Source organism: Cryptotermes secundus, unplaced genomic scaffold, assembly GCF_002891405.2.
Source record: "Cryptotermes secundus unplaced genomic scaffold, Csec_1.0 scaffold1792, whole genome shotgun sequence".
Taxonomy (NCBI): domain Eukaryota; kingdom Metazoa; phylum Arthropoda; class Insecta; order Blattodea; family Kalotermitidae; genus Cryptotermes; species Cryptotermes secundus.
The window spans coordinates 169,544-182,331 of record NW_019718025.1 but is presented as its reverse complement, the minus strand read 5'-3'; the positions used below and the strand labels follow the sequence as shown (position 1 = coordinate 182,331).

At 40.6% G+C, this 12,788-nt stretch overlaps 1 protein-coding gene across 1 annotated transcript in view; it reads left to right on the top strand.

The window, feature by feature from the left end:
• The first annotated feature begins 499 nt into the window (after positions 1-499).
• Positions 500-12,788, top strand: part of LOC117282118 — a 44,229-nt gene continuing 31,940 nt past the window's right edge. Inside the window, exons 1-2 of the mRNA XM_033750500.1 lie at positions 500-523; positions 4,499-4,704. Coding sequence (XP_033606391.1) covers positions 502-523; positions 4,499-4,704 — 228 coding nt within the window. The 5' untranslated portion in view covers positions 500-501. The remainder of the gene's footprint in view (positions 524-4,498; positions 4,705-12,788) is intronic.

Here is a 12,788-nt window from a genome sequence, read left to right as displayed (position 1 = left end):
ATTTCTTGTAACAGTTAGGTCGAGAGATTAGAGATCTAACATCTTCCATGTGAGTAGTCAATTAATGGACTTCGTTATAAATATCGAAGGACATTAATAGATTATTTCATCAGTACACAATGTCAACACAATGAACAAGCTCCATGTTCTTGAGAATTTGCTAACTTCTGTCAGAACTAGTAGCACTATACATCGTCGTCCATCATACGTACGCTATTAGAGTAGATGCCAGTTGCAGAATGTGTTTTCGAAATGTTTCGTCCAAAAATCCACGGTGTTTCCTAAGAAGACTCCTTTGCAAGAACTAGACAGAAACCTCTTTTTAGTCTATAATCATTTTTGTACATTTTTTCATGAAAACACTATTTCTATACATGCCAGATAAAGAAGAGTTTGCTGTATATATGCATTTGATAACAGATTTACTTTTCATTTTGACAGGTTTCGGTTTCAGATGATTTATCAGCAACAACGATTAAGCAAGAAAATTCCCCTACTCTAATGTCCCAGTGTAACGAGTATGGTAAGTACTCATGCTGCATCGCAAAAAAAAAATTATGTGAGAACAGTAGATTTTATTGTTAAGAAAAAATGTCACGAACCGCATGGAAAACACCGCTTAGGTACATTAACCTAGCAGTTGCGTAGAAAGGGCCGTCTGTTCTGGCTCCAGTATTCTGCTTGTTAGGAGGGTGACGGCTCAGATTGCAATGTCCTTCTCTTTTACATATGTAAGGAAATTAGACCAATAAGGATGATCTGGTAGAATAGTTCCACTTCCTCACATGGAGCCTTCTCTAAACAGTCAGTATTCTATTCACCACACCAATCGCTGCAACTCAATATTCTCCACCAGAAATTCTACCACATTGTTCCGTCTCCCAGGGTTTCATTTGCTCGCGAGTACAGACACACACACAAAATTAGTGTGTGCTCTACTAGTCAGATAAGTATCGGCCAATGGATTCAGAAGATTTTCGTTTTGTTGTAGTGATGCAATTCTTTCGGGAAACAAGTAATGTCACAGCCATGACGCCCTATTGAAAGCCCGAAGAAAAGTTTAGTGTTTGCGTGTTGTATTAGCATCACTGCTCTGACTCAGATTGTCATCGGTGTTATGTGCAGTATGATTATTAAGTAATATATTTGACTCTTCCATCTCAGTGCGAAAATTAATGCTTATATAATAAGTATCCGTAGAATTTTAAAGTGTATGCATTTCAATAAAAATATTTCCACTTAGAATGCATTAATTTATCTTGTGAAGTATGGCAAATTATTTGACCTCTAATGTCCAACTGTGAATGAGGTAGTAATGGAATTCTGTGACTATATGCAAATATTTAATCTTTCCGTATAGTGCGATATTTTTCAAATATGTCGATTTATTTGTAAGTAAAATTTGCTGGTCTATCTTGATAATAATACTTGGCAAAATATGCCATAAGGTTAACGTAGTTAAGACACGATGGAATGCTAGTAATTTTCCTGTTTCTATTTAAATTACCAATCCGGAAGGAGTCTTCAATAGCAAAACACGCTACAACTGGTGTCAGAATTGGTTACGAACTTAAACACGCCACAATTTTGTCGGCGTTCGACTGAAGCGATTATTGGACTGAAGACTGAAGTGTATATTTACAGCATTGTCAAACGAAAATGGAGCAAAATAATGGAAATGCTGATATCCATACAAGAAAAGGCAGTCACCAGCACGAAAAGCAATCAAGAACATATGCAAGAAATCATGGAAATCAACGGGAAAGAGATAATGGCCAAGATAGACGACAAAAAATGGACACCAATACAAATTTATACAGGCCACCCAAGAAATGATGAACGAAATGAAAAACGAAATCAATGAGGCCATCCGAGCAGAAACGAAATCCATGTGATACAACAGGTTGGAAGCCAACGGGAATGCATGGCGGAAAGAGATGGCGGCATCCTACGAAGTGACGGAGACAGAGACAGAGAAGATTGAGCCCGATCCAAGAATGATGCAGTCGGTAGCGGAACATCAAGAAGTGCCCAACGAAGATGCCGTAGTGAAATCTGTCAAAGGAAGGAAGAAGCGGCGTAGGGACAGGAAGCAAGCTGCAGGGCGACGTGGAGAGCCACAGGAACTAACCCTAGAAGATTGTGGATCCCGGAGGAAGTTGGCTGCCACCTGCAGGAAGGTGTCCCGCCTTGAAACAGGCGAAACAATTTATTGGATATTCACTGGTCGTAACTATAATTAATCATAACGCTCTCAAGATTATTGTAACTGTAACACATAAACAACATTTACCTACATTAGTCGTTGCCAGGTAACAAATCTCAATAATGCCTATTATCCTCAGGGTCCATTTCCTGACAACGGATATATTACACAGGAGATATAAACCTCACTAAATTACACATTCCAGATATTACATATAAAGACTTCTCTCCTCAGCCGCACTCTTGCCACTGACTTTTTCTTCACAGAACTGAAATCTCAAGTGGACTCTGTACTGCACCTATCTCAACATCAGAGTCACATTGCGACTTAAGGCCAGTCAGTCACTCAGTCTTGGTGTCGAGTTCTATCTGAGGTTCAAGACCAGACATTTATTACTGTTTCACAGTTTTGGTTTCTTATTGTGGGGCGAACTCTCTAACGAGAGGACTGGTCTGTTTTTCTCAGAGCCATTGTCTGCAGTAGTACGTCATTTGTCGTAATGTAAAGGATATTTATATTTTACATATTAAACATATTAATAAATGTATATAAAATTTATACAGGGCCTCTGTGGGACCAGACTCAGTACAGCAGATTATACCCTATTTCTAGTAAATTCCGCTACAACGGCAGTCTACTAACTTGAACTGTCTTATGTTTGACCGCTGCCAAGTATATGTCTCTATGCTTACTACGTCGGGGTCGCCTTGTACTCCTCTGTCAAAGTCAAAGTCAAATTAAAAATTTATTTTACGACTGGCGGTTTACCGCCAATCAGTTCTTCTTGGCGCCAGGTCCCTTGAGGCCCAAGACCAGATATTTTTTCCCAACTGAACTCTTGCGATAATAGTCTTTATACACAAAATCCTCCCTGACGAGAAAATGGGTCTCTTCTCTCATGAATATGCTTCGCATTTCGTCATGTGTATATTTTGCACATATAGCATGTTATTGAAAATTCTTCCTTTTGCACTACATACAATTCCTCTATTAGTAAAAGCTTTACAGAGCAGATCATGCCTAATTTAGGTATGATATGCAACAACGGCAGCTTAGTCATTTGGACGGTCGTAAGCTTGATAACCGCCAAGTTTAAGCTCTGTTCAAAAGTCAAAGGCGAAGTCACATTGCAATCGACTATCAGTCAATCAGTTTGTCTTGGTGTCGAGCCCCATCTGGGGCTCATGACGAGATATTTATTACTGTTTAACAGTTACGGCCTTGTTTTGTGGGACGCCCTCTCTGATGAGAGGACGGTTCTGTCTTCTTTATAAGCTGCTGGTCCTTGCCAGTGCAGTGTTCCTCGGGTCCGAGTCCCTTTGGACTAGCGACCATTTTTTACTCTTTCAGATATGAGACTCCTTTTTGTCGCCACCTACGACTCGCAGGATCACGGTGGAGTTTTTCGACGTTGCCTCCACACGAGGGTTAAGCCTAATTCAGGTTATATAGCCGAATCAGGAACCACAGAGAAAACATTTTTTATCCTTGTACTGCAACACACTTGCCTAACAATGAGTTATAACTGTGTATTCCTTATTCTTGTCTCTATTCGTTGCTGCGAGAAAGTTTACGGAGTCGTTGCTTAGCAACGATGACATTCATCTATTTTTAAAAAAGGCCCATACGTCACAATATGTAGATATAAAATAATGAAAAGGGAAGGAAAATAATTTTATCTCTATGTTCTTTTCATTCCTTTCTAACTCTTTTACACATGGCGTGAAAAGAAATGCTTCCTTCGTCTCACTTGCATAAGGTGAGGGCGTTTGTACACGAAAGGATGAGCGGTGGATAAGTATCCGAGTAAAGCAAGTAATGCTCCAAGCAATACTTGACTAGGAACGCAATTCTTAAAGAGATATCTCGCAATTGCAGGGATGAGTTTCTTAGGTTCCCTTCCTTTTGGTAAAAAGTAAAGTTATCCCTGTAACAGGTCGTGGAGGTCCATTGGGTTCTCAGATGTTGAGGTTCCCACATTTTATAGATAATCGGTTCATATATGGTGGCAGGGTTGGCAGCCCTATGCTCCGGCCGCCCTTTACTCCCAAGAATATTCCAAGAATATTCCTGGTAATCATTTCTGTTAGAGACTGAGTCGACCCCAGGGCCATAGTGTGGCTGGAAGGATTAGGTAAATTAAAAAAATTCAATGACCTCATTGGGACTTGAACCCGTGACCTTCCAAGTTGTAGCATAGTGCCTCAACCAACTACCCTACCGCGTGCCTCCCCCCTTTCCTTATTGTGGTGGTTGAAATGTTTAATTACGAGTGGCCTCGGTCTGTTGCAGGAACTCAGGTGAGAAAAGGCCTAGTGAGATATCCACAGGCGCCTGATATGTCCGAGTCACCGAAGGTGGTACGTCAGTGCTTCAACAGATACCAGAGTGTTGGGAGTCGTCATATTTTGAATATTCCGCCTCCCGATCGTAGTAAACTTCAGCCCAAAGTGGACTGTTGGAGAAGGAAACCGAAAATTTGTGGCGAAGACAATGAGGTAAGTCGTGCGGTGACATGTAGCGTGGTTAAGATGTAAGGGAGAATCCTATCTGGTATCGGTTACAGGATCTGTTTCTACTTGCTTCACGTTGGATGTGTGCGTTTTTCATGCTTACTTCTCTGAAACTGTCGAATCATGTATACATGTAATGCTTGATTTTCACCGAAAATAATGTCATATTCTAGAGGATACAAAACTTCTTAAGATCGTCTGCATGAAATCCTATTTTTCTGTGTCACATTCCTCGTCTTTTATTTACTTCTTGCCAATCTCTCTTCAAGTTTTGAACCCAACAGTTAATATCGGTACCAAACCCTGCAATCTAGAATGTACGCAATTCAAGCACACTTGTGTGTTACCTGCTGTCTATCAAGTCGTGGCTGATCATAATATCTATGTTGATTTTGGTACTTCATACACGCAATTCATATTATCACTAGGATAATAACAGCAATTTTCAGGAACTCTTTCCTTGATAACCTAGACGTTTTTCTCCTCATACCTTCAGTGCAAAAGTCTGTTCTAGAGCAAAAACTACATGTAAGGATGATCCATTTTCACTGCGGTATGGCGCATCCTCAGCTTGCAGATGGAGCAGACAGCCTACGGATATGAAACGAACTGCGAATTTATTGAAAAATCTGTCACGGACTGCCAGCAAAGGGTGGTCCTCCAGCTTTGTGATTTTAAGTGGGGCTTACTAATCCTCACAGTAACAAACAAGATTATTAGAAAATGCCAAAGCGTCTCGGACCTGGAAGAATTCTTTGAATAAACAACTTAAGTTAAAACTAATGGACCTGAGATTTGGAACATGGAATGTAGGGAGTATGTACGTGTATAAGGCAGGTTCGCTCATGGCAGTTGCGAAAGGAATGTCAAAATATATTACATTTAGTAGGAGTGCAGGATGTCAGATGGGACGAAGGTGGCACCGAACCAGGAGGCAAACACACATTTTTCTAAGGACATGAGAATAAGTATCATGAAATATATACAGGTTTTTACGTTCATAAAAGAATCAAAGCAGCAGTTAAGAGGACAGAGTTTGTTAGTCATAGGATGTCGTTCTTAATATTAACAGGTGGTTGGCGTGATATTTTCGTTCTGAATGTTCATGCCCTAACAGAGGATAAAATTGATGACTTGAAGGACAGCTTTTATGAAAATCTGGGACGCCTATTCGATAAGTACACTAAATATCATATGAAAATTTTTGTTATGAGATTTCAATGCCAAAGTAGGTAGGGAAAACATTTTCAAAACGAAACAATTCAGAATGAGAATTTACACGAAATTAGTAATGATAATGAAGTTAGAGTAGTAAATTTGCCACATTCAAAAATCTTACTGTCAAAAGTACGATGTTTCAAAATCGTAACATTCATAAATTTATTTGAATGTCTCCTGATGGTAAGATGCAAAACCAAAATAGGCCATATTTTGACAGATAGAAAACGATATTCAAGTATACTTGATGTCCGATTATTCAGGGCAGCAGATTGTGATACTGACCACTACCTGGTGGTGGCAAAATTTAGGGAGAAACTGACAGTGAATAAACAAACAGTACACAGAATTCATATGAAGAAGTTAAATCTCATTAAATTAAAGAAGGCATGGAGTATAGAGTGATATCATGTTGAAATTTCAAATGGATTCGCAGCTTTGGAAAAATTAGACACTGAGGTGTATTTCGATATATCTTGGAAAATTATTAGGGAGAATATCTAAATTTATGCCAAAGACAGTCTTGGGTAGATCTGAGGTTTTCATGGTGGTGACAATGAAGCATGTCGTCTTCTGGGATGTAGTTCTTGTGTGAACCGACATTTCGAGGGAACATATCACTTCTATTTTTAGGGTAGAAAAATCCGCGAGCGAGAAACCAGGGTGAAGATGGAGGCGATATGTTCCTCCGAAACATTGATTCACACAATATCTACACTGAGCCACATCGCAGAAGATGTCATTCTTCAGAGTTCAGGCTATTATAAACTGAAAAAGCTAAAGTCATGGTTAGATGAAAGCTGCTCAGACTTGTTAGACCAAAGGAAAGAACACAAACTGCATTGGTTACAGGATCCAAGCGAAATAAATAAGGATAACCTGAACAATATAAAATACGAAACCAGCAGGCATATCAGGAACAAAAAGGGGAATATCTCAAAATCAAAATTGACAAGTTTGCAACAAACAGTAAGAACGAGAACATTAGAGGCTGTATAGAGAAATAAATGAGTTTAAGAGGGGTTACAAATCTAGCAGTAACTTAGTGAAGGATTAGAATCTGCTTGCAGATACCCACAGTATTTGAGTAGGTGGAAGAACTATTTCTCTCAGTTATTGAATGTACCTAGGGCCAGTGATTTTAGGCAGATAGAAACACATACAGCTGAGCAGTTAGAACTTGATCATTGTCCTTTTCAGGTTGAAATTGTTATTGCAGAATTGAAAAGGTAGTGAATACATTCCGACAGAATTAATTAAAGGAGGAGGTGAAATAAACTCATTAATTATGTTTTCAGTAAGGAAGGTTTGCTTGTTCAGAATAAGTAATACATTACTCTACGTATTCACAAGAAGGGCAATAAAAACCGACTATGGTAATTATTGTGTAATATCACTGCTGTCAACTTCGCTCAAAACTGTATCCAACATCATTCTTTCAAGATTAATGAATGAATGAATATATGAGGAGTGGGCCTTCTCGTCCTTGCGCCGTGACCTACAGTGATCTATTGTGCTTCCCCTTTTGATTATCCACAAAGCAACCATCCGCTTCGAATGAATCGTAGGATTTCGTATGTGGGGGCGTCGAAATAGTCACTTGGTTACATAAAATATTGACCCAAGAGATGTAATCTTAAATAAGCCAAGGACTCACATTCACACAGGATATCTGTGGCTGTTTCATTTTCTTCTTGGCACCTCTCACAAGTGGGACTATCACTTAATCCCAGTTCGAAGAGGTGTACTTTAAGGTGGCAGTCTCCTGTATGTAGTCCAACCAGCTATTGTAGATCGTTTCTGTTAAACTCCCGCAGTTCCTTTGCTCTTTTAGCAGAGGGTCCTCCTATGAGTCCCTTTGCTTGCCTGAGTCCAGTCAAGGATCCCCAGTATTTCTTGTGCTTCATATTTGTCCAGTCCCTGATTGCCTTTCTTACAACTCCTCTAGAGATGCCAGAGGCTGGTTCAGGTGGTGTGAACGGATGTTCAGCTCCAGTCTTAGCTAATTGATGTGCTGTTTCGTTTCCATCAATATACAAATGCCCCGGCACCCATATCAGCTGTACCCTGTTATGTTTGGCCAGTTCCATGAGGGTTTGGTGGAAATCCCAGACCAATTTTGAGTTTATCTAGTGCTTTTCAAGCGCTTCAAGTGCAGCTTGGCTGTCAGACAGAATGTAGATGTTCCTATTTCTATAGTTCCTATCTAGATTCTCCTTAATACATGCCTTAATGGCATATACTTCTGCCTGGAATACTGTCGTGTACTGCCCAAGGTGGAAAATAATTTTCCGCCTCGTTCCATAGCAGTACACACCATCTCCACTGCCCTTTTTTATCCTGGAACCATCTGTATACCAGATCAGTCCACTTTTCTATGGGGCCAATAACCGTCTTCCCATTCACTCCTGTCAGGAAATCTGACTATGAAAGATTTTTCATATACATTTCTCAGCATTATTTTGTCAGACACAATTGGTAACATGGGTTCATTTTTAATGTCCTGAATTATGTATGCATGTCCGAAAAAATCGAATCTAGTTTTACATTGATCACTGCACTGGAGACGGTAGATTCCTGTCCTGGCCTCTGCCTCGAACTCTAGATGCAGTGGGGGGAGTCCAAGGAGTATCTCCAGTTTATCTGTTAGAGATGCTCGAATTGCACCTGTGATACCAAAGCAAGCTAACCTTTGTAATTTGCTAAGTGTTGTCTTGCTTATATTGGGTCTAACTCGGGGCCACAATACTGTGGCGCCATATATAATTATGGGTCTTACAACCGCAGTGAATATCCAATGCACAACGTGCTGCTGCAGTTCCAAAGTTTTACCAAACATGCTTCTGCATGTCCAAAAAGTCGTATAGGCTTTATTGATGACCTCGTCTATCTGCTTTTCCCATGTCAGTCCCTTGTCTAATATTAGACCAAGGTACTTGACATCGCTGGAGAGCTGGACCATTTTATTGAAAAAGGTCGGTTCCTTAAGGCCCTTTATATTTATCTTCCTGGTAAACGGTATAATTACAGTCTTATTGGGATTGATGGGAAGACTTGTTCCTGTACACCATCGTTGGACTGTGTACAGAGCTGATTGAAGAGGTTCTGGTACTCTCAAAGGATTTTTCCGTTTATATCATCAGCTTATCCTACGGTATAATATACATCATCATCAAGTCACCACAGGATATCGTCGAAGGTCAGGCCCAACATCAGGAGCGAGAACACGCCTCTTTCGGATACTCCCTGGACGCAGACGCCCACAGGGTCTCTCCTGATAATGTAGCAGCTATGGTTCTGCTTTCCAGCATAGCACTGATCCACCTGCATATTGCAGGCTCTATGCCGTGCTTTCCAGAGGCTTGTTTTATTATATCAAATGAAGCTCAATCGAAAGCTCTCTCTATATCAAGGAATGCTCGTAAGGCAATATCCTTGTGTTCTATCGCTCCCTCTATTCATGTTACCACGTTGTGCAGAGCGGTTTCGGTAGATTTACCTGCTTGGTAGGCATGCTCTTTTTGGTGTAGAGGATATATCCTCAGCTCCCTGTCCTTGATATGCCTATCCATTCTTTTTCCATTATTTTTCAAAAGGAAAGACAACAGGCTGAAAGGACGATGAGCCTTAATCTCGGTGTAATCTAGTTTCCTGGCCTTTGGGATAAATGTCACCTTAACTTGCCTCCAGGCCATGGGGACAAAACCATATGCCATGCAGGCTCTATATATGCGACACAGGTGTGGAACAAGAGTTCTGCCACATGCCGCAAAAGTGCCGGTACAATACCATCTATTCCCGCTGACTTAAACGGTCTAAAGGTATACAGTACCCATCTGTTTTTGATTGGTTAATTATGCCTTTGGCCAGGTTCCAGTCTGCCCTGTTTGTCCTGCTTTGGCAAGTGCCCAGGTTCTGCTGAGTCGGCCCACCATCCAAATTATCAATCAATTTTGAATCAGGAAAGCGAACCCTGAATAATTCGTTCAGTGTTCCTGTTTGAGCATACTTCTCCGTTGGGCAGCTTAATCGTGCTGACCTTATCGGTCGCCTGCTTTGCCATGATTCTTATGAGTCTGACACTACCTTGCATATCATTGATCTCCTGGCAGTGCCTTTACCATGAGGATTGCTTGGCTTTCCTTATTTCTTTGTGTAACAGGTAAGGGCTTCTTTGTAGGTATCGCACTGCCCTGTTCTTTTAGCTGTATTAAACAGCTTTCTCGTCTTAGTTCTAAATTCACTCAACTGTTTATTCCATCAAGGCGCTCTCCTTGGACTGCGAGTAGTCCTTGCCGGATAATTCCTATTAAAGGACGAGATAATAGCCCTTATAACTGGTCAACGGATCGATCAGCATCCTTTATTGTGCGTATATTTCGCGAGACGGTCTCCAGATTTACCTTTAGGTCGTCTTTGTAAGACTCCCAATTGGTTCTGTTAGGATTCCTATAAGTAGCTTGATCTACTGTAATGTTGTTTATTTGAACGGATAAATATCTGTGATCCGGTAAGGACGCCTCATCACATACATGCCAATTACTTATCAGGTTTCCTATTTTATTGGTCCCTAGTGTCAAGTCGAAAACGTCCGACATATTGCAAACCACAAAGGTATGCTCGTTATCTTCGTTTAGAATATTAAGGTTTGAACTCACCAAATATTCCATGAGGCATCCTCCTCTTGGGTTCATGTCAGTGCTCCCTCATAAATTGTGATGCGCGTTTGCGTTACACCAAATGATGAGCTGCTTTTCCCTAAGATGACAATATTCAACGATGTCCTTCACGTCTTTGGAAAGTTGTGGTTCATCTGAGCCATATGGAAAGTAAGCTGAAGTGACGATGAGCTCCTCACAGTCTCCGGCCCGATGTGTACGTCATCCTCACTGTTGTTGTGTCTCTGGAATAAAACTCCAGCAAGGGTAAAACATTAATATGTTTATTAACATATATGCATAATCTCAAATTTTCTCCAGGTATGGCAGAATAAACTGTTCCCCCTGAATTCGTTAAGCCTCTTATTTGGCCCCTATATATATAAATAAGGTTCCCGAATAAGTGCTACGTCTACTTTTCCTTCAGCAAGTTCTCGACATAAATTGCCGTAGCAGACTTGCTGTCTTGTAGGTTAATCTGAATGAATCGTATGTTGTGTGTTATGTATTCATTCTGTAATTCTGGGAAAGGTGTCCTCCTCCATACCTTCTTCCACAGCCCTTGTGGGTACTGCCCTCCGATCTTAGCCTCTTAAAGGTAACGGTGGAGGTTTCCCCCTGTTTGGACGAGTATGCATTTCCTGGTTGCTGTCTGCCTCCAGTTCATGGTTTGCTTGCCCCAACTCTTGCCTTTTTTAACTTCCGTCTGCATCATCCGGAGAAGGCTCTTTCGCTAGACGGTGTCCACATACTACAGAGACTAGGTGTTCCAATACTTCTCCTGCTGCAGGTGTGCAAGAGGTACTAGCCCCTTGTAGTGGTATGTCAGTATTACTGACTCCAAAGAGTGGAGTTTTTGGTTTTAGGTCAGGTAGGTTTCGAAACAGTGGTTCTTCCCTGCCTTTGGCTGAAAGTTCAACAGCAGGTTCGCTGGCTGCTCCTGGGCACCTTAGTGGTTCACTAGAGCTTCCATCCCCCTGCTGAAGCATTTCTCGTAGGGATCCACTTGGAGGGAATTCCCTCTTCAGTTTAAGGTCCTTGCGAACGGTTTTTAATCTGGTTCTTTCATTTTGGTCCCACGAGTCATGAGGATTTTAAAGGTTGCCGCCCGCAGCTCCCATACGGGTGGAAGGCTGAATTTAAATGGGACATATCAACTGCTGGTGTGTGCTTATGATATAAATCTATTTGGTGATAACATATGTACCAGAATATCAACGAAACTTTAATTGAAATTAATAAGGAATATGGCTTAGATATAAACACAGAGGAAACTAAGTGTATATTGCTGTCTCGTCACCAGAATGAAGGGAAAAATCATGATATGTATAGATAGATAGATCATTTGAAAGTGTGGTACATTAAGATATTTGGAAATTACTGTAACAAATGACAATTTGATTTAGAAAGAATTCAAGAGGAGATTGAAGTGGGCAATGCTTGCTACCATTTAGTCCAGAAATATCTGTCTGTTTCGTCTGTTGCCTGAAAACATAAGAATTAGAATATACAGCAGTATAATTTTGCCTGTCATTCTGTATGGGTGTGAAGTTGGTATCTGCTGTTAAGGGAGGAACATAGGTTGGAGGTGTTTGAGAACAGGGTTTTGAGGAGAATCTTTGGACCTATGAGAGTTGAAGCAACAGGAGGTTGGAGAAAAGTATATAATCAAGAGCTTCATAATTTGTAGTTTTCATCAAATGTAATTTGAATGATGTCAAGGAGGATGATATGAGGAGGACTCGTAGCACGAGTGGGGGAGAGGAGGAATGTATATAGAATATTGGTGGGAAAGCCAGATAAAAAGAAACCACTAGGAACACCGGGATGTAGGTGGGTGGATAATATTAAAATGGATATTAGAAAGAATGTTTTGCGTTGTTTGGACTGGATTGATTATTACCGTGGTCAGTCTACCCTCATTGAAGGGTAGACTGAACATGGTAATAAAATTTAAGGTTCCATGAATTGCTGTGCAGTTCTTGAGATGCCGCACTATTGTTGGCTTCTCAAGAAGGACTCCGCTCCATGAAGTTAGTTACAGCAAGAAGCCCTTTGAAGGAAATTTTCTTAGGGACAACGAACCACATGTTTTTATATATATATATATAATTTATTTGTATTTTCATTAGTGCTGCATATGCATTGTGATTTGAACGCTGACAATGTACGAGTACATCACTCAATTTCTTT